General features: G+C 38.6%; 2 protein-coding genes across 4 annotated transcripts in view; both read left to right on the top strand.

Annotated features, from left to right (window-relative positions):
• shn (schnurri) overlaps positions 1-23,620 on the top strand; it is a 283,143-nt gene that overhangs the window by 8,643 nt on the left and 250,880 nt on the right. The window lies entirely within an intron of this gene.
• On the top strand, positions 6,238-7,531 carry LOC137246815 (uncharacterized). The gene is made up of 2 exons (XM_067777822.1): positions 6,238-6,641; positions 6,705-7,531. Exons 1-2 carry the CDS (start codon positions 6,592-6,594, stop codon positions 7,204-7,206), a joined length of 552 nt encoding a protein of 183 aa, XP_067633923.1. The 5' UTR covers positions 6,238-6,591; the 3' UTR covers positions 7,207-7,531.

The following is a 23,620-nucleotide window of genomic DNA, read 5'->3' as shown; positions in this document are numbered from 1 at the left end:
AACCCAACAGCTAATATCAATGTCCAACCAAAACAATATTACAGCGTAACATACATACCTAGGTTAACAGACAACATAGAAAAAAAGGACGTGTGGCACTCGGGGACTGCCGCGGTAAAGCTATTGCATATTATCAACTTATGCAATTATAATATTTATGCAACATTTTGTTTTCTTTGATATTAATTCAAGTTTTGTCTTTGACATTAATTCAAGTTAACCTTTTTAAGCGTGGTGACCGATAAGAAAACAATTTTTTTACTTTTATTGAAGAAGTTAATATTTAACTTTCACTTTAACTTTAACTTTATTTTTAACTTTAACTTTCACTTTAACTTTAACATTCACTTTAACTTTAACTTTATTTTTAACTTTAACTTTAACTTTAACATTCACTTTAACTTTAACTTTTACTTTAACTTTAATTTTAAATTTAACTTTAACTTTAGCTTTAGCTTTAACTTTAACTTTAACCTTAACTTTAACTTTAACTTTAACTTTAACCTTAACTTTAACTTTGACTTTAACTTTAACTTTACCTTTAACTTTAACTTTAACCTTAACTTTAACTTAAATTTTAACTTTAACTTTGACTTTAACTTTAACTTTCATTTAAACTTTAACTTTATTTTTAACTTTAACTTTATCTTTAACTTTAACATTCACTTTAACTTTAACTTTAACCTTAACTTTAACTTTAACTTTAACCTTAACTTTAACTTAAACTGCAACTTTAACTTTAACTTTATTTTTAACTTTAACTTTAACTTTCGCTTTAACTTTAACTTTCGCTTTAACTTTACCATTCACTTTAACTTTAACTTCAACTTTAACTTTAACATTCACTTAACTTAACTTTAACTTTAACTTTAACTTTAACTTTAACCTTAACTTTAACTTTAACTTTAACTTTACCTTTCACATTAACTTTAACTTTAACTTTATTTTTAACTTTAACTTTCGCTTTAACTTTAACATTCACTTTAACCTTAACTTTATGATCCGGGGTGGGCGTGAGCTTAGCACCTGCTAACAAGCCACCCTAATATAAACGCACGCAAGTCATTTTCTGTCAAAAATGTCTCATGCACATACAACTTGTATGAGAGTAACTCAAATTGAATTTGCTGCGTGAAAACCTAACTCGATTTCCAATTTTTGTTCTGCGTGACATTTAGATTTGACGTTTGCACACATTCTTTACATTGTCGCAACGCATGCTTATTTGGGTTAGGGCAAAAAACGCCGGTTGTTTGCGTACGCTAAAAAAACGCAGTGCGGTTTTATTAGGTTGGCTTGTAAGCGACCATATATGTATACGATAAGCGATATCACAATGGCTACTTCGTGAAAATCAACGACAGCTCTTTTAGTTTGATTTCGATGATCGTACGGTGAGGAAGTGTCGCACGCGCGCTTAAAACAGAGTACCAAAGAGTGCGTGTGACACGTGTTCACCGTTCAAGCATTGGAATCAAACTAAATAAATAATTGATTTTGCTTTCGTGCTCGCTACGTGTTCGTGTTTACTAACACATTCTCAATTTGGTAACCTGCCCACCGCTGATTATGATAGAGATCCAATATTATGTATTTGGCCTGTTGCTAACACCGAACCTTTTCGAATCTTTTCGAACCTTTTCCGATCGTTTTTGACAAATATCCGTTACGGTTTTTTTTTTTTGATTTAGTCGCCAAGCCCGCGATAAAATCTATGCAATAGTTTAAAAGCATACCAAAAACGAACAACAACATATGCTTCGCCTGCAAATCTAACCAAACTTTGTCTACTATTTTCACAAAAACTAAAAGCCCAATTCCAACTACACAACAAAATAACATTGTGTACGAAACAGCATGTAAAGGAGATGACAACCAAACATGCACTAGGCGTTCGTCTAAAAGAACACGACACTGGCATAAGGAAAAACAAAAATAGCACTGCATTATCGCAACATACCACAGCAACCGGCCATAAAGCTGATCTCCATAACGCGAAAATCTTAGACAAAAAGAAACGGAAAAAGGTTAGATTCACAATAAGGCGCGCCTTGTTGGACGGCCATAACCGTTTAGACGGTTAAGCGCCAATTAAGTAAGTAAGTAAGTCGTGTTAACGGACAGACAGACGGACGGACGGACGGACGGACATGGCTCAATCAAATTTTTTTTCGATACTACTGATTTTAATATATGGAATTCTATATCTATCTCGATTCCTTTATACCTGTACAACCAACCGTTACCCAATCAAAGTTAATATACTCTGTGTGCAAATCACTCTGAGTATAAAAATATTTGTTTACACTTAAAACAGATGTGTACGCAGCCAGGTATACAAGTGCAATATACACGTTCATACATACATATGTATGCATGTGTCTATGCATTTGTATGTACACATATGTGCAAATACTCATTCCATACCTATTACCTATGGCGACAAGCTGACTCATAATAAATGACTACAAACCAAATACAACATAACATACATACAAATAAACATTCGCGCATATTTACAAAACGTCGTATGTACCTATGCGTGTATGTACCAAAGTATTAGTTGATTGTAGGTGTTTCCTCGACGTTCAGCGCAATCAGATGAGTCACCTTATGGCGCAGCAAAACTTTAAACAGAAAAATTAACAAAACGAAATAAGCAAAATATGTACAAAATTTAAATTTGCACAGAAAAACTAAGTATATAAATAGATGCGTATGTGTGGAGAAATTAAAGTGAACAAACAGGTTGATTTAAAAATAAGTTAGAGAGCTTTCTCTTTATAACCTCAGTCAGCTTCAATCTAGACTGGAATGAATTTAGCCATTTCTCCATGTCCCAGTCCGAGTCTTAGTCTCACTGCCACTCCCTCTCCTTTTCCCACTCACATTCCTGCTCCCACTACCATCACCAGGTCCAGTAAGACTAAAACTCACAGTCCTACTCCTTCTACCTAACGCAACTGAATTTCCTCATATATAGAAACTATACTAAACTGCGTAGATAAAGTGAATTTAAATAGGGAGCGTGGCACTGCATACTATTTCAACAGTCGATACAGATAAATATATAAAGTGCATTGTTAAATTTTGGATTTTGGAGGTTTTTTTGTGACTCAACCCTGCCAAAATTGCGGGATGAATTCCAGAGGCGTGGAAGCCGTTTCTTTTCAATTATTTTACATTAAACTATTAAGTTTATTGACCTTGACCAATGGTATTACGTCCAAGTGTCATATAGCACGAAGTCTATGCAAATTTTCAAATCGTGCTCCCACCCAAAAAAAAATTTCTTTTAAATCGTTATAACTCTGGGTCTCTCTGACCAAAGTCAACGATGTTTGGTTATAAGACCGAGCTCTAAGCAATTTTGGAGAAGTAAACAGCAGCAACCGAAGTTATTTGGGGATTACTCCGGATAGTTCTGGGACTAATTCGGTACAATTTTATAGGGATCATTTCGGGACTATTTTTGCAACATATTAAGTTAATTTTTGGATTTATTTCAGTAAAATTTTAAAATTGTATTCAATGGTTTCTAGACTATTTCTAACTCAATTCGAAATTCTTTTTGGGACTTACTCGGGATTATTTCGGAATTCTTTGCCTTGCATTTCGGGATTATTACGGAACCCATCTGGAATTGGGTTAGGTATTGATTTCAGGACAGTTTCGTATCCGTAAAGTTGGGATATTATGTTCAGTTTAATGTTGGGGTATTAAAGATCATTTCTACTTCAACTTCGGATAATTCCGTAGTGATTATGACACTATTTCTAGATTATACCGGAATCATTTCTAAACTCTTTCTGGATCAAATCAAGATGCGGGACTAATTCATACCTATTTCACGTTTATTTTCCCGATCATTTCGGGATGGTTTCTGAACCGTTATTCGGTGCGATTTTGTTTGAGGTACTATAACAACTTCTTTTCGGGAAATTTTCAAGACCACTACGGGATAGATTTAAAACCGTATACAAAGCTTTCGAGATTGTTTTTAAGTTATTTTCGGTGTTAATTTAATATGGCCATTCATTAAATTAGTACAAGGGGACTATTTCGGGATTATTTCTATATTATTAGAGATATCCGCCACAGATTGTTCACATCGTTATAACATTGAGTCTATTTGACTTAAAAAAAAATTGTATTTGTTATGTGCATAATCGTGTTAGAAGGAGCTTGGATTTTTACTTAAAAAAAAGCTTTCCGTATTCCTCTGGATGCTTTCATAGTAAATAATATTGAATTTTGTAGGTCACGCGTATTATTTTTCTTCCTGCTTTAGTTGATTTTACTTCGCTCGAGAGGCTATTATTATATACACTGATTGATATTGAAAATATTCGTTGTTTTTGTTCTAGTAATAAAGACTCTGAATGTTTTGGGGATTGTTATCAATCTTGATGGTCCGTTGCCATATAAAGATCCTGTACGTTGCGGTAACAAGCTCCATAAATGACTTATCCGACCATCTCCGGAAGCCCTTCAAATATCCACATTGAACCTACTAGGCAATGCTACAACCCACCCCCCCCCCCCCCCACTCCTCAGTTCCACGAACAACTTGGGGTCGCCAGAGCCTCGCCTGCTTAATATGTGCCTGGTATATTCATATTTGTAAATATTCGTCTGAGCCATCAGTAGGACGTCGTCTTAGAATAAATGTTCTCTCTTTAAGGTAGAATCAAGACTGGTGCACTTTGAAACATCTGTTCCTTCAAGAGTGACGATATACATCTCCTACAAAACTTACCTCTTGAAAAGTCGTACTTATTATAGTTCAGTTACGATCCTGAAAGGTATAAGGTCTTTGAAATAGTGAAGACAGTCCTCTTACTTATTATCAAACGCATCTTTCGTAGTTTCCAAAACTCATGACCATTATGATTCCTGCAAGAAAATATTTACATAGAGGATTAATATTCATTTCGGGGAAATGCAAAACTAAATGAAGTAGAACGCGATAAAAAAAAGCCCCTTTTAATTGATGCTAAAATTATCTGACACGGTATCTCAAATAATCAATCCAAATTCCAATAAATATAATCTTTTTGCACACATTTTTATCACAACAATTGTTGCTTCATATACGTCATTTAGCAAATGGCTTTTGAGTACTTGCAACAACAAAAAGATAAGATTTTTCTGCCATAAAAAAATATGTAAACATTGCGCCACTTCAAAACGCTTTTCATGCTTAAACTCTCAAAGTGTATAAATATACCGTTATAGTTATATACAATTATGAGTATATAATAAATTTGCATATACACACATCTTTATCACACATTAGTACGCATGTATGTATGTATGTTTGTATGTTAGCATGAAAGTGTGCAAACCGATTTGCTTCGGCAATGTGTCGCCATTTCAATGCTAAATATCATTCCATTTTGTCTGGGCTATCAACATGACTGTCGATAAAATGTACATTATTTTTATCAATTTTATTTTTTACGTACGTACATATGTATGTATGAATGTATATTGTATAACCAACGCACACAACAACAAATTTTGTTTATGATACGTAAATGTGTCAAGGCGGTTTCGCGTGCGTTCTTCACAGGAGTGACACAAGCCAATTGAATACTTAGGCATATTGTTGTACGAGTATGTGTATGTGCACATGTGTGTGCGCTGTGGAACTGTTGCTTCTTTCTTTGCGCATTTTAGCTCAGCTTGCGTGTATATTTGTGTATGTGTGTGTGTGAAATTTTACTAGGAATTCACATTGGTTTATAATAAATTTATTGATGTTTGTGTTATAATTGGCGGGCATTATATTTTCGAGGACACATTTCAGACTCAGGGTATTGCAAAAACAAAAATGTATCTAAATAATATATAAACGCTCTCGGTTTGTACTTGAGTTCACATCAAATAGTAATAATAATTGATAAAGAAGAAGGTGAAGTAATGGCCTGGGAGCGCAATCTTGACAAAATAACAAATTTAATAGACAATTAAGGCACAGGATGCTAAGTTTTTATGAGTTACTAGGCGCACACGTACTTTATTATATCTCAATAGCATACTTCACGCGATAGCACGAAATACGATGTGATTTAACCCTACGACTTATACCCAACTTTTACTACGACTTCTTATACCCGGGTACAGGTGTGGCCAATAGCCTGTTTTACCCGTTTTTTCTCATTTTTTCTGAGAAACAAGTTATTTTTTTTAATGCAATGTTGTAGCTGACTGTCTTACGAACATTTTAAGTAATTATAAACATATATTTGTAGCCTGCTTCTAAGAATTGCGCGCATTCTAAGTTATTTCTAAGAAGTCAATAATTTCTATTGTTGTTAGAATTTTTAGAATACAACCTTTTTCGCGCACTCTTAATTATTTAGAAGAAGACATTATATTGTACCCTTGCTAGAATTTGCTGACAAACAACATTTGATATAATCCAACTACCTGGCAGGTAAGAAATGCTTCCAGAAACTTAAGGGTTGCAGCTATATAAACGGCAGTTTTGCGAGTTTATATTCATTGTAAAGCGTTCTTTTGAAGTGTGAAGTTGATTTATATTTTTGAAGATAACAAGTCAGAAAAAATTTAAAATATTACAACATGGATAGCAGAAGGAACATGGAATATTTGTCTTCGAATCAATATATGAGGTAAATACAAATAACTCAAATATAATTTCATAAATGGAATAAAAATTAATTATTTTTATATAGATTATCTGACGCTGAAAAAGAGCAGTACATACAAAACCTGTTTGACGAAATCTCAGATGATGAATTATTTTCCGACCCTGAAGGGGATGAAAGCGAACAAGTAGCAGTAGCAGATGGCGTGGTTGAATCAGATGTAAAGGACCCTGATTACACAGTTGACAATGCCCAGGTAGATGAGGCTGATTACGAAGAATCTGACAATGAATCCGATGCTGCAGATGATTCTGAGGAGATTAGTTTCCGTGCAGCTGAATACGTAGCACGTGATAGTACCATATGGAGCTCACAGCCACGACTTGCACGCCAAACTAGGCAACAAAATATTTTGCGACAGCGAAGTGGGCCCGCAAGATCAACTACTATGATGTCAATAGTCAATACATATACATTTTTTATGACTCTGGAAATGGTGGATATTATAGTACGCTACACCAACAAAAAAGCAGAAGCTACATATGCGGAATTAAACGCAAAACATCCAGAGGCGGAACCAAAAACATGAAAGAAGGTTACTTTGAGCAAAATGTATGCGTTCATTGGAGTGCTTATTATGACTGGCGCTAACCGCAGCAATGCCGAATGTGCACCGGACTTGTGGTCGGTGGAAAATTGTCCATTATATCGTGCGTCAATGGGCATTAACCGCTTTCAGGCCATACTGCGGTTTATAAGGTTTGACGATAGCAACACACGGGCACAACGTTTGGTAACTCACAAAGCTGCACCAATATCCGAGCTGTGTACCATGATGAACTACAACTTTGAGCAGTCATATAAGCCAAGTGAATATCTAACGGTAGACGAGCAGCTCTTTCGATATCTTGGCCGCACCCATCTCACGCAATACATCCCATCGAAACTGGCAAAATATGGCATCAAAGTGTGGTGGGTATGTGATGCAAAAAACGCATATCCACTGCATGGACAAATGTATACTGGCCAAGCACCTACAGGACGGGAAACTAACCAGGGTGAACGCGTGGTCAAGGATTTAGTAAGCCGCTTTCATGGAACCGGCCGCAATATAACGATGGACAGTTTTTTACATCCCTAAATCCACTGGAAAGCTTGTCATCCATGAATTTGACGGCAGTTGGAACTCTGCGGAAAAATAAGCCCTACATACCAAAGTCAAGTACATTCGGTTTTAGGCCCAACATATCCATTTGCTCCTATGTGCCGAAAAAAAGGCAGTTATATTACTATCATCAATGCATGATCACATTGGCGAAAGCGGCAAACCAGAAATGATCGAGTTTTATAACAAGACAAAAGGAGGAGTGGACGTGATGGACCAATTGCTTGGAGAATATACTTGCCAAAGGATGACAAAGCGTTGGCCGTTGTCCCTATTCTTCAATATGATTGATTTGACGGCATTGGCAGCGTACATCATATATTATGAGAATAATCACAACATCAGATGCACCAATGCGAAGCGTAAGAGATTTCTTCGCCAGCTCGCCAAGGAACTGTCTATGCCCATAATTGAAGAGCGGTCGGTGAATCAGTAAGTGATGCGGAACTTCAACACAAAAATTGCAGTCGCGAGTTTCATAAGTACAGCCTTGCAAGGAAGTGCTGACAATAGGCCATCAACGTCTGCAGCTGCTGGTGCAAAACCAAAGAAACAGCAGGTTGGAAGCTGTTTTCTCTGCTACATCCATGACGAACACAGAAGACGAACGCGTAACATGTGCAGAATATGTCAGCGCCCAATATGCATACAGCATTCTTCAAATACATTTACATGTAATATTTGTGAAAATAATGAAGACAATTGAATAATTTAAATTTGTTTGCATATTTAGTTATAAATAATCAATAAAATAATACTTTATAAAGAAAATAATAAATAAAAATTGTTTTCCTTCAAAAAATGAGAAAAAACGAGAAAAAAAGCTACTGGCCACACCTGCACCCGGTATAAGATGTCGTAGGTGTCAACTTTGAAAGTTTATATCTCATCAATGCATGGACCTAAACAAATAAGACACCAATCGACGTAGATTTACTTCGTTTTCCTAGATCAAAAATTTCAAGTCAATATCTTCAGCGATTTAGGAGCTACATCACTCCAAAGTAGCTACTGGCCACACCTGTACTTGGGTATAAGTCCTAGGGTTAAGGGCACTATTTAATATCACTACTAGCGTTTTCTTTTCTGAAATAAATTGTTGCCTAAGTAAATGGTAAAGCCTTAATAGTGTTAGATACTCCTACCCCAGAAAATTGTCAACATTTATAGTGCATACAAAGAACATTTCATCTCACCATATTCACTCATATCACAAATCACACAAGAAGATTGCGCATTGCGCATGTAAACATTAGATCATCTCTTTTTTATGGGCAATTCTTACGTCATTTTCCTTTAGCTCTTGTTTTTTTCTCTCTCAGCTCTTTCTTTCATTCGCTCAAACAGTCAACTGTGACGTAGATGTGCAGAACGAAGCCATTTTGAACTCGTGAATGCGCAATCTGGGTAGGTGATTTGTGCACTCATATTAACAGAGTATATGTGGAACTCAAGAGCGAATTGAGAGCTTCACAGAGTTGCACTGCCACATCGCCATTTTATACAGGGTAAAAGTGTAACGCCTTTGCGTTGCGAGCAGGCAACAATTTTCACAAAAGAACGAAATACCCCGTAAAGGCGTTGCCTGTTTTCTAGAATAGAACAACAACCCTTGCGCGGCGTACAAAAAGCGTAACACTATAGCCAGAAAAGAAAACGCTATATGATTCAATTATGGGAAAGAATAACTTAACTCTATATATATATTTTTTTTTATACTCAGCTGAGCAGACCTCACAGAGTATATTAACTTTGTTCGCATAACTGTAATCGGTAACGGCATAAACTAATCGAAATAGATATAGACTTCTATATATCAAAATGATCTGGGCGAAAAAAGATATTAATTTAGTCATTTCCGTCCGTCCGTCCGTCTATCCGTCCATCCGTAAACACGATAACTTGATATTCCTGGGTACTCATCTCAGATCAATATTTAAAATGAACGACATCGGACTATAACCACGCCCACTTTTTCGATATCGAAAATTTCGAAAAACCGAAAAAGTGCAATAACTAATTACCAAAGACGGATAAAGCGATGAAACGTGGTAGGTAAGTTGACGTTATGACACAAAATAGAAAATTAGTAAAATTTTTGACAATAGGCGTGCCACCGCCCACTTTTAAAAGAAAGTAATTTAAAAGTTTTGCAAGCTGTAATTTGGCAGTCGTTGAAAATATCATGATCAAATTTGGCAAGAACGTAACTCCATTACTATATGTGTTCTGAATAAAAATTAGCAAAATCGTTTGACGAACACGCCCACTTTGTAAAAAAAAAATTTAAGTCAAATTTTAACAAAAAATGTAATATCTTTACAGTATATAAGTAAATTATGTCAACATTCAACCCCAGTAATGATATAAATAAAAATATAAATAAATGTAAGGCGCGATAACCTCCGAAGAGATCTAAGGCCGAGCTTCACTTCCAATTTGCGTCGTGCTCCACTTGATCTTCCCTACAAATTGGTCGGAAAGGACCTACATGTTTTATGCCGACTCCGAACGTCATCTGCAAGGCAGATGAGTTTTCACTGAAAGCTTTTCATGGCAGAAATACACTCGGAGCGCTTGCCAAACACTGCCGAGGGGCGACGTCGTTTAGAAATATTTTCTTCTAATTGAAAAACCTTATTTCTAAAATTTTGATGTTGCTTTGCCCGGGGTGCGAACCCAGAGCATACGGTGTGGTAGGCGGAGCACGCTACCATCACACCACGGTATCCGCCAATGTAATGATATGGTGCAATAAAATATCAAAATAAAAGAAATTTTCAAAATGGGCGTGGCTGCGCCCTTTTTCATTTAATTTGCCTATAATACTTTTATGCCATAAGTCGAACAAAAATTTTCCAAAATGGGCGAAATCGGTTGAAGCCACTCCTAGTTTTTGTACACAGTCGACCGTCTGTCCTTCCGCTCGGCCGTTAACACGATAACTTGAGCAAAAATCGATGTATCTTTACTAAACTTAGTTCACGTACTTATCTGAACTCCCTTTATCTTGGTATAAAAAAATGGCCGAAATCCGACCATGACCCATTAATACCTTTAATTTGATACCCATAGCGTACAAACGCATTCTAGAGTCACCCCTGGTCCACATTTATGGCGATATCTCGAAAAGGCGTCCACCTATAGAACTAAGAATCATTCCCTTTTAAAAACTCATTACCACCTTCCATTTGATACCCATGTCATACAAACACATTTCAGGGTTACCCTAGGTTCATTTTCCTACATGGTGATTTTAATAAATAGCGCGTTGACTTACATAGGAATTTAATATGTTTTAGCTAAGAAATTTCTAACTTTTCCAATATAAAATTTGATTAAAGACTGGCACAAACGGCGAATTTCAGATCTCGTTAATTACCCAATTTAGTAGTTTCTGAATATATAAAAAAAATTACACACTTAAATGGTAATTTTCGGAATTTAAAATTTTAATTTTCAAAACTGTCTAACACCCCCAAATTTTCAAGATATTGTCTAAAACCGTTTTTCGCATACTGGGCGCACTCTAACAATCATAGCGTCGTCACTTTTTAACCGATTTTCGATCGCTTTACTGTTTCAAGCTTTAAGCTGATATATTTTTGTTTATACTTTATACAAAAAATTGAGACATTTTCCAAAAGTTATCTTAGATTTACCATTTTTTCCGCCGTTTTTCACAGTTTGATGTGTTTTCTATGTAATCTATCATAAAAAAAATATATTTTTTTACATTCATTCTCAAAGAACTATTTATCCAGAGAAAGAAAAGTCATGGTTGATCAAAATCGGTTGATAAATATTTAAGTTACGACGTTTATTGCAAACAAGATAATTAATAAAAAAAATTATATTAATGGTCTGTACTCTGTAAGTTGCTGTGAGTCACATGTATAAATTGAAAATAATTTCATACCTTCCTTGATTTATGCGTTACTTAGTTTTGGAAACACGACTTTCAAGTGCAAAAGAGGCTCGCTTTTTTTGTCAAGTCGTTTGACAAACTGCTTCATGTAGCCAACTTGAGGTGTAGCGGTGGCAAAATAACTTTATCGTTCTGAACGAGTGAAATGTTAACGACGTTTTTTTCTTCCTATTTCGAGTGTTTTCCTACAAGGCCATTCACTTATTTTGAAATTATCTTTTCCACAACTGCCCCATTCGCACAGATAACAATTATATTTTGTGTACCATCCTTGCATTCCGAGAAGAATTGTCAGAACTTTCAAATCACAAACAATTGAAAAGAATCTGTGGCTGTGTCTTCTCAATCGCAGCGATATTTTTCCATGACAAAGAGTTAACATTATAGAATGGCAATATGAGCTAAATCGTAGTACACAATCTAACTCACAGATCAAGTGATGAATAAAATGAATCAAGAGTACATGATTTGTTCTTTTATCGCTTCCTAGATGTCGTCGTAAACTAATACATAGGCATAGTTGCCCTCGCTTGCAGCTCACTGTAACGTCTAGCAGTGCAGACCACGAATTTTGTTATTTGTTTTGTCGGCGCTTATTGCTGCTTTACCGAGATCTATGACCGGGTCTGTGATTATCTTTATTGCTATGCGCTATTTCGAATGAGATGCCGATGCCGACCCAATTATTTAGTCACGATTTTTGCAAAACTGTGACTTAACTACATATTTTACAATCCTGAGAGGAAAACGAAAACACTGCAATGCACGGTATTTATTCACTACAAGAAATACATCCCATGCCATAGCGGCCGCTCTTCTATAATTTTCAGTACAAACAAAGTTATAAATTACAAGTTTACAACTAATACTTCACTTTTCCAAAAAATAAAATTCCAAACACTTAACACACATAGAAAAAAAATTCGGATCTAATAATGCAGCATATTTCTATGATTTTTGACGTGGTGAGTCTAAAGTCGCTATCATAATTGGCCTAGCGGGTCCCTGTTTAACATTAGTTTATTAGGCTAAAAAAGCTATATCGCAAGTAATTTTTTGTCAGATTTCGACAATATTTAAGGTGTTAACTTTTAATGCTTTTTAGATAGAATGTTGACTGTTGCGTAACCGACGGGGCATGATAACGAAAGTTATAAAAAAATAACTTTTAGTCGCTTACGAATGGTCTCCGATTGATCTCTTTCGTCTACATTTGGGCATAATTAATCTCCATTAGTCCTTTTCGTTTACAGTTGGGCTTAATCGGTTTGAAATATATGTAGCTCATTTTAAGAAATACTAAAAAACAAGTAAGGAAGTCTAAGTTCGGCTGAAACCGAACATTACATACCCAGCTGAACACTTGAAATGCTGTTGTTGTTTGTTTTGTGTGCTTAATAGTGTTACCAGGCTGCGCAATAATACATATACATATGATTCTATTCTGAACTAATTTTTCTTCCAGTTATGGCTCCCGAAACATAGAAAATTGCTTAGTCATACAAGGGGCGGTGCCACGCCCATTTTTTAAATTTGAAGTTTTTCCTATTTATTGCTATAAATCCTCTTGGGAAACTAAATACCATTGATATAAAGCTCTTGTTTGCAAAGATATAGCTTATTTTATTCGTCCACGACCCTTCTAAAAATCGTTTATATAAAAATGGGCGTGACCCTTAACCGATTTCGTTAATTTTTCTTCAAAGCATTCCTTATAGTAAAGGCAACCTCTATGCCGAGATTTGTTACCATAGGTTTAACGATTTTTGATTTATGATTAATAATATTTGTAAAATTGATTTTATCACAAGTAGGCGGTGCCACGCCCATTTTAAATAATTTTTTAAAAATTTTATTAAGAGTCTCAATATCAATATTTACTAAATAATCAGATTTTTTGTGTTTTCCAATTTGTTATATATATAAAAAGTGGGCGTGGTTATCATCCGATTCTACTCATTTTCAATACCAATCTATTCTGGGTCCAGATAAGCTCGTGCACCAAATTTAGTGAATATCTCAATATTTACTCAAGTTATCGTGTTAACGGACAGACGGACGGAAGGACGGACATGGCTCAATCAAATTTTTTTCCGATACTTATGATTTTAATATATGGAAGTCTATATCTATTCCTTTATACCTGTACAACCAACCGTTATCCAATCAAAATTATAATACCCTATGTACAAGTACAGCCGTGTAAAAAGACGGCAACAAAATGAGTGAAATAAAAAAGGTGATTGAATCGAATTACTTAAGAAAATTATGAGCCCTATACCTAACCTAAATTACCAGGACTTACCGACTACGCCGGAGTTGGGGTAATATTTTCGGAGAACATTTTTTATTACCTTTTGAAAAGCGGGCGAACAGCTTACATCAAATAGATTTGGTGGCTTGGCAAACCCTTCGATTGTGTTTCTGCCATGAAAGTTTCTCAGCAAGAAAGTCATCTGCCTTAGGAATTGCTTGTTTGAATATAAACAGCGGCGGATTTACATAAGGACACTTGGGCCACGTGCCCAGGGGCCCCCACAAGGTAGGGGCCCCACAGAACAGTAGCAGATTAAAATTGCGTGAGGTCCGAGACTGAAATTCAGAATAATAAATAAAGCCTAACTCTTAACCCTTAAACCTGTAACAGGCAGGGGAGAAATCTGAAATACTATGAAATTATAATAAAAAAAACAATACTTCAACAAATAAAAGATGGAGAAATATTTTAAAATTATTAAAAAGCAAAACGTAATATTTCTCTCTCACTCTTTCGTGGTTTAACAAAGTATTTTTTTTTTTATAATTGTATAGTGTTTCTCCGCCGCCTGTTCGTGATTTAACAAAGTATAATTTAGAGAGATCCAGGTCACAGGAGGCCGCCTGCAGATGGTGAGCCTCGAACCTATAGCACCATCATGTAACCCCCTAATAATCTGCCACTGCCAATATGAAATCATAAATCAAGGTCTTTTTTTTTCATCCTATGAATCGTAATTAAATTAAATATGTCATACATAATTAAATATTTCAAAAACTTAATTATTCAATTTCAATAATTAATTTCACTAATTGTCTTATACTTTTAAATATTATGAAATTTTATTTAATTTGAATCTATCAATTCACCTATTTTATGAAATAATGTTTAATGAAAAAGATAAATTTTAAATATATTTTTAATATGAACGTCACAACCTTTGAAATCATAGCAGCAGCGAAGAGCCGTAGGGTAATTTTACGCGAAGAATAGAATTGTAATTAACTGTTAATGCACTCGCAGTGCCGCAGCTTTCAAAAAATATCTCATCCAAACCGAGCGGTGATTTCTTTAAATTGATGTAAGTGAGCGTCCAATCGTTGCGAAGTGTACCCGGCAGATGTTTACATTTTTTAAGCTAAGACTGAGCTCTCGCGCCGCCCGCCGCAGCGATGTCGCATCAGCGTTCGACTTTTGTTTTTGCGAGTCGCAGCGTGCATTATACAGTATTAAGCGTCAGTTATACACCGGCGTGTGTCTTACGTACGGACGTTTGTCCACATCAGTGGTGCCCAGGGGCCCCACTAAACTTAAATCCGCCCCTGAATATAAACCGGAGATGAAACTAAAACAATTTGAATTATTGTTTTATTTTAAAATGGATTACATCGATGAGTATCATTATACTACCGTTGGGGTTAAACATGCGACTGGTACCTATTTGAGTCCTTATTGAAACGAAAAGGGACTAATCTTCATATCTTCACATATGGCTACAAGGGGGATTGGTCCTATCGATCCCTTTCGGGTGTAAATGGGTACAACTAGTCTCTTCATAGGACATGCTCAAACAAAAGGGAACAGTACAACTCATATAAAGAGAACAAAAGTGGCATCGGTCGCATACTCCGTTGCGACTCATCCCGGACTAACCGCATTTTTTGCAGGGTAAGTATATATAGATGTATCAGATACTTTTCATCACATACCCTCAGACGAATGGTGGAAAGCTTCAAGCTCCTTAATGCTCATACACTCAGAATTTGCATGCAAGAACGAGCAACAGTGTCACAGTGAAGTCATCAACGAAGTGGCGCCAAAGCAATTTCTTCAAGAAAATCAAAAAAGGAAATTTAAAAGCGTACAGAAATGCTGTGGGAGGTAAAAAGAACTCAAAGTAAAGCAAAAACAGTAAGTTTCTATTTGAATACAAAATATCTAAGAAGTTAAGATAAAAGTAAAAATGAGTACGATTTTGTGTTCAAAAACTTAAAGAAAATGGATATCTGCTTTTATGTTTAGGCATGTAAATCTAGCAAACGTATATAATGAGTACTAAGGAAAATTTGTATATGTTCTTTGGAAGGAGTAGTAACTTTTGTTACTTTTACTGAGCTGTTCTGTTTAGGTCGTAAAACAAATTTTAGGTTTTAAAATTTTAATATTTTGTGCAATTTCTTATTTGTTTGATACAAGCCGGGCGGGGGAGAAAAAAGTACGCAACTCAACTATAACTTCAGGGGTTAGGTATATTTGCCATATATAAAAAAGCCATGAGGAAGCCTCTAAAATACCAATGAAATAAACTGGGCATACGTTTGATATTTTAGCGATACGTACACTGAGCTAATTTTTTACCACAACACCACAAAAATGCATGTGTCGCGAAATTTTCATTCATATAAAGACATTTGCCCGGTCGTATGAGTAACATATTGTAACGAATTTACTTGCAAATCCTCTTATTTGCAATCCTCTGCTAAGTTCGAATCACTAAACTGTTGAATAAATAACTCCAATATTGAATAATGGAAAAATGGCCTTTATTAAAGTACTTCACAATGACACTTATACTTTGCTACTCGCTGGCTTAATAACCAAACTGATTGATAACTCAAATTGAACTCTACTATTGGCCGCTAGATCGCGTACTTAATCAAATACTGATTGATTGCTCAACTCAAACTGAATTACTTCTTACTCGCCTGTCCCGCTTTTATAGTTTACGCTGCATACTTCTAGGCTCTTCCATTTCCAGAACTTACCAACTATATTCGTGTGTGTATAGTTCTCATATAGTTTCTACTTGTTTACAATTGTCTACTTTTTAGCGCTTCTCAGATGTACATATGTGAGTTTGTAGTTTACAGTCTCCCGCACACACATAAGCGTATAAGTAAATTCATCTGTGTGTGACATCTCATCTCTCGCTGCCTTGTATGTAAATGGTGCTCGTCGGAATGTGTACATATGTGTAGACGTAATTTCTGATTCGTTTATGTAGATACATAATGATTGAATTATTGATGTGAATTCACGTCACTGCTTAGCATCGGCCTGGAAATGGCAGCACTCCTTAGTTTTGCTAATATTCGTAACACTGCCCTTCACCTAAGTCTGATCGTCCCGATCAGACAAATCTCCCAATCTAAACGCTGCTAGCATCCCCAAATGTACCACCCTTCTAATCCGTGGTTTCCCAGTGGTTTGTATGCGGTAGATGGTATCACTGATCTTCTTCACAACTTTGTACGGGCCTTCCCAACTGCACCGAAATTGGGCTGGAACACCTTTCCGCCGGTGAGCGTTGTTTAACAGTACCAAATATCCATTCCGGAAACCTTCCGAATTATTTTCCCTGTCGTACCTGTGTTCCATCTTACTACTCATTATTCTGGATCGTTCTCTCGCACTCTGTTGCTCGGCCAATGAAGAACTACTTCGCAGAGTTTGCGCTGGACGGATTTGCTTTGCATAATCAGTATCGTTCCGACGCTTCACAACAGTAGTGTAACTTGGCTTGAAACCACCCTTGCATTCCTTCTTCGTTTTAGTACGTCCGTTAGGGCGTTTCAATGCCAGTGTTTCTCTCACAGGTACCTCCGGTTTTGATTTGTTTGGCCCGTTTGTTCCATCAACCTTTACCTTTGAATTTCGTGGCCTTCGTCGAGTCTTCTCCACCAGTACCCGATTACTGCTGAACCCTTTTTCCAAACTAAAGTTAAGTGGCACATATTGGTTCTCATAACGCATCACCCTTCTCTGCATATCGATCTTGATGTCATGGTCAACCAAGAAATCCACTCCCAATATAACTTCATCAACAATCTCCGCCACAACAAATTTGTGTAGAACCATGACCTTCCCAATCAATACTTCACATATCACTTCTCCCTGAACTTGGTTATACTCGCCAGTGACCGTACGCAACTTTGCTCCAGGTAACGGTTTTACTCTCCTGTTGACCAAGTCAGATCGGATAAAGGAATGAGATGCGCCCGTATCTACAGTCAGTACTCGTTCTTTGCCATCCACATTCCCTCTGACGGTAAGACTGCTCGATTTTCTACCAATTTGCGACACAGATATCACAGGGCATTCAATAGCTGGATCTAGATCTCTACCTCTTACTCGCTCTTGCTCATCTCCTCCAGCTTTGCGTTTACGGCCACCCACATTGTTGGAACTATTAGGACCAGGATCACAATGACGTGCAATGTGACCTGGGTTGCCGCACTTGAAACATTTAATAACTCCGGCATTCTTCTGTTGAGATCCCTTCAGTGCTTCCAAAATTGTGTCTACCCACTCTGGCCTTTCTACTTCCACACGGCGTGCTTTGAAAACTGGCTTACACAGAAGCGACGCTGTTTCCTGAATCAGAGCTTGTGACACCGTTTCTGCGAATGTTGGCTTTGGGTTGGCGTATGTAGCTCGCTTCGTTTCCACGTCCCGTATGCCATTTATGAAACTCTGGATTTTTACCCTTTCAGTGTATTCCACGGGTGCGTCCGCATTTGCAAGATGAGCCAATCTTTCAATGTCCGAAGCAAACTCCTGCAAAGTCTCGTTAGCTTTTTGGTAGCGGTTTTGCAATTCTATTTGAAATATCTGTTTCCTGTGTTCGCTTCCGTATCGCCGTTCTACAGCAGCCATCAATGCGTCATAACTGTTCCGTTCGTACTCTGGAATAGTCTGTAAGATTTCGGCAGCTGGTCCTTTCAATGCTACGAAGAGTGCGGCAACTTTATCTTCCACATTCCAGTTGTTCACTGCTGCGGTCTTCTCAAACTGTAGCTTAAAGACCTGGAAAGGAACAGAACCGTCAAAGGATGGTGTTTTTACCTTTGGATTACTCGCTGAAACTGCTGGACGACTAAGTTGCAATTCCTGTATACGACCTCTCAAAGCATCCACCTCTGCCTCAAATTTTTCTTCAAACTGCGTTATTTTCTCGTCTATACGCGCTTCGAGTTTTGATGATATACGCGCCTCTTGCTCTTTCAGTTGTGTTTCCATCTTTGATGTAATCTGTGTCGACATTTCTGAAATACGTGTCTCATGTGATTCCAGCTGGGATGCCATATATGTCTTCTGCTCTTCCAGTTGAGATGACATTTGCGATGACATTTCTGAAATACGTGCCTCCTGTGCTTCCATCTTCGATGTTATACGTGTCTCTTGCGATTCGAGCTGTGTTGACATATCGGTTGATATTTGTGACGACATTTGCTTCAGCACTGCTAGTATCGCGTTAGTGTCTACATTCGGAGTCTCTATCTTCTCTTCCAATTTAGTCGCTGGCTCTTCCACATCGGGATAAAAGACATACTCGTCCACATCAATTCCTTCCAACTCCATTACCTCTCGTAGCCGTGCTTGAAGTTCGATCTTATTGCCGGTTGTATTCAATCCACGGCTCTCCAACTCCTTCTTCAATTGCTGGATCTTCAATTCACTGAACTTTGCCATGTCCTTGTAGTCCTCTGGAATTTATTCAACAATTCCTCCTCTGACACCAATTGTAACGAATTTACTTGCAAATCCTCTTATTTGCAATCCTCTGCTAAGTTCGAATCACTAAACTGTTGAATAAATAACTCCAATATTGAATAATGGAAAAATGGCCTTTATTAAAGTACTTCACAATGACACTTATACTTTGCTACTCGCTGGCTTAATAACCAAACTGATTGATAACTCAAATTGAACTCTACTATTGGCCGCTAGATCGCGTACTTAATCAAATACTGATTGATTGCTCAACTCAAACTGAATTACTTCTTACTCGCCTGTCCCGCTTTTATAGTTTACGCTGCATACTTCTAGGCTCTTCCATTTCCAGAACTTACCAACTATATTCGTGTGTGTATAGTTCTCATATAGTTTCTACTTGTTTACAATTGTCTACTTTTTAGCGCTTCTCAGATGTACATATGTGAGTTTGTAGTTTACAGTCTCCCGCACACACATAAGCGTATAAGTAAATTCATCTGTGTGTGACATCTCATCTCTCGCTGCCTTGTATGTAAATGGTGCTCGTCGGAATGTGTACATATGTGTAGACGCAATTTCTGATTCGTTTATGTAGATACATAATGATTGAATTATTGATGTGAATTCACGTCACTGCTTAGCATCGGCCTGGAAATGGCAGCACTCCTTACTTACTTACTTACTTAATTGGCGCTTAACCGTCTAAACGGTTATGGCCGTCCAACAAGGCGCGCCAGTCGCTCCTTCGCTCCGCCAACCGGCGCCAATTGGTCACACCAAGGGAGTTTAAATCGTTTTCCACCTGGTCCTTCCAACGGAGTGGGGGCCGCCCTCTACCTCTGCTTCCATAGGCGGGTTCCGATAGAAACACTTTCTTGGCCGGAGCATCATCTTTCATTCGCATAACATGGCCTAGCCAGCGCAGCCGCTGCGTTTTAATTCGCTGGACTATGTTGATGTCTGCGTATAGCTCGTACAGCTCATCATTAAATCTTCTTCGGTACTCGCCATCGCCAACGCGTAGAGGTCCATAAATCTTTCGAAGAACTTTTCTCTCGAACACTCCCAAAGCCGCTTCATCTGCTGTTGTCATGGTCCATGCTTCTGCCCCATATAGCAGGACGGGTACGATAAGTGACTTGTAGAGTATGATTTTCGTTCGCCGAGAGAGGACTTTACTTTTCAATTGCCTACCTAGTCCAAAGTAGCATTTATTGGCAAGATTGATTCTTCGCTGGATTTCAGTGCTGATGTTGTTGCTAATGTTGATGCTGGTTCCCAAATAAACGAAGTCTTTTACTATTTCGAAATTATGGCTGCCAACAGTAGCGTGGTTGCCAAGGCGCATATGCGCTGACTCTTTGCTCGATGACAGCAGGTACTTCGTTTTGTCCTCATTCACCATCAAACCCATCTTTACCGCTTCTTTTTCCAGCTTGGAGTAAGCAGAACTAACAGCGCGGGTGTTTAGGCCGATGATATCAATGTCATCAGCATATGCCAGTAATTGCACGCTTTTATAGTATATTGTTCCAGTGCGGTTAAGTTCTGTAGCTAGTATAATTTTCTCCAGCATTAAATTAAAGAAATCGCACGATAGGGGGTCACCCTGTCTGAAACCTCGTTTAGTTTCGAACGGCTCGGAGAGGTCCTTCCCAATTCTGACTGAGCTGATGGTGTTGCTCAACGTCATTTTGCACAGCCGTATAAGTTTTGCGGGGAAACCAAATTCAGACATAGCGGCATATAGGCAGCTCCTTTTCGTGCTGTCGAAGGCGGCTTTAAAGTCGACGAAGAGGTGATGTGTGTCGATTCTCTTTTCACGGGTTTTTTCCAAGATTTGGCGCATTGTGAAAATCTGGTCGATGGTAGATTTACCAGGTCTGAAGCCGCACTGATAAGGTCCAATCAGCCGGTTCACGGTGGGCTTCAATCTTTCGCACAATACACTTGAAAGGACCTTATATGCGATATTAAGAAGGCTGATTCCACGATAGTTGGTGCATTTTGCAGTATCCCCCTTCTTGTGGACTGGGCAAAGAACACTTAGATTCCAACCGTCGGGCATGCTTTCGTCCGCCCATATTTTGCTAAGAAGCTGCTGCATGCGCCTTACCAACTCCTCGCCGCCGAACTTGAATAGCTCCGCAGGCAATCCATCAGCGCCCACGGCCTTGTTGTTTTTCAATCTGGTTATTGCTATTCTAACTTCGTCGTAATCGGGCGGGGGGACATATATTCCATCATCATCGATTGTGGGATCGGGTTCTTCATCTCTGCGCGGTGAATTGCTGCCTCCATTTAGGAGAGCAGAGAAGTGTTCCCTCCATAATCTAAGCACTCTCTGGACATCAGTTACAAGGTCGCCGTTTTCATTCCTACAGGAGTTTGCCCCGGTCTTAAAACCTTCCGTCTGTCGCCGTATTTTTTGGTAGAATTTTCGGGCGTTATTCCTGGTGGCTAGCAGCTCAAGCTCCTCGCACTCACGCCTTTCTGCTTCTGCTTTTTTCTTCCTGAAAAGGCGTCTCGCTTCCCTTTTCAACTCACGATAGCGTTCACACACTCCTCTTGTCGCGCTCGCTTTTAACGTAGCCCTGTAGGCAGCGTCTTTTCTTTCGGTTGCAACGCGGCATTCTTCATCATACCAGTTGTTTTTTCGTGGCCGCCGGTAACCAATTTTTTCCTCGGCGGCAGTATGAAGTGCTTTGGAGATATGCTCCCACTGCTCCTGTATTCCTTCAGGATGAGTTGTGCCCTCAGAGAGCAGGTGTGAGAGTCGAGTTGCGAAATCATTGGCAGTCTGTTGTGATTGAAGCTTTTCGACGTCTAGCTTTCCTTGTGTTTTTTGTTCCTTGTTTTTAGCCGCGTTGAGGCGGGTGCGTATTTTGGCTGCAACGAGATAATGGTCCGAATCGATGTTAGGTCCTCGGATCGTTCGCACATCTAAAACACTGGAGGCATGCCGTCCGTCTATCACAACGTGATCGATCTGATTGCGAGTATTTCGATCAGGAGACAGCCATGTAGCTTGATGTATCTTTTTATGCATGAACCTCGTGCTTGATATGACCATGTTTCGAGCGCCGGCAAAGTCAATCAGCCTCAGTCCGTTAGGAGAAGTTTCATTGTGTAGGCTGAACTTTCCGACTGTAGGGCCAAAAACACCTTCTTTGCCCACCCTGGCGTTAAAGTCGCCAAGCACGACTTTTATATCATGACGGGGGCAGCGCTCGTATGTGCGTTCTAATTGTTCATAAAAAGTGTCTTTCACCTCATCGTCTTTCTCCTCTGTCGGCGCATGGGCGCAGATGAATGATATATTAAAAAAATTTTGCTTTTATTCGAATAGCGGCGAGACGCTCGTCCACAGGCGTGAACGCCAGCACTTGGCGACAAAGTCTCTCTCCCACCACGAATCCGACGCCGAAACTGCGCTTATTCGCATGGCCACTCCAATATATGTCACAATTTTTGATCTTCTTTCTTCCTTGCTTCGTCCAACGCATTTCTTGGATGGCGGTGATGTCAGATTTTGCTTTGACGAGGACATCAACCAGCCGGGCATCTGCACCAATCCCATTCAGGGAGCGGACGTTCCAGGTGCATGCCCTCAATTCATTGTCCTTCAAACGTTTGCCATGGTCGTCATCAATAGAGAGTGTATTTATCCGAGGCTTGTTGTTATATTTCATTGGAGTATGGTTTTACGTGGCGGGTCCCAAGCCCAGCGCACAACCCGCTCAGCGGGGGTGAAAATATTACTTGGCACGTTTATATAGCGAGCCGCTTGCTCCAAGACAGACGCCCGCTTGCAGCCGCACCTAGAGGTGTACAGACGCTGCCGATGAAATCTCCCCCGGCTAGCCCTTAAACCGATTATGTCAGAGTGGCCTAGCCAGGTTGTCGCCTTCTCACATTAGCTCACCGCTAAACGGGTGTTTAGCGGCTACCCAGAGGATACTTGGCCGCAAGCGACCGGCAGTAGTGAGCTGCTTGAACCGCATGCAAAAGAATCGCTCTGGCCATTCCCAGGTGAATGGCGGTCAGAAGCTTTCCCCACTTTCGTGGACTTCTACACACGGCCCCACCCTCCTGCAGCACTCCTTAGTTTTGCTAATATTCGTAACAATATTTTTTACCGCGCGGGTTGGGGGGCT

Source organism: Eurosta solidaginis, chromosome 3 (assembly GCF_040869045.1).
Source record: "Eurosta solidaginis isolate ZX-2024a chromosome 3, ASM4086904v1, whole genome shotgun sequence".
Taxonomy (NCBI): Eukaryota; Metazoa; Arthropoda; class Insecta; order Diptera; family Tephritidae; genus Eurosta; species Eurosta solidaginis.
The sequence above is the reverse complement of the archived record's forward strand: the minus strand, read 5'-3'. Positions and strand labels throughout refer to the sequence as shown.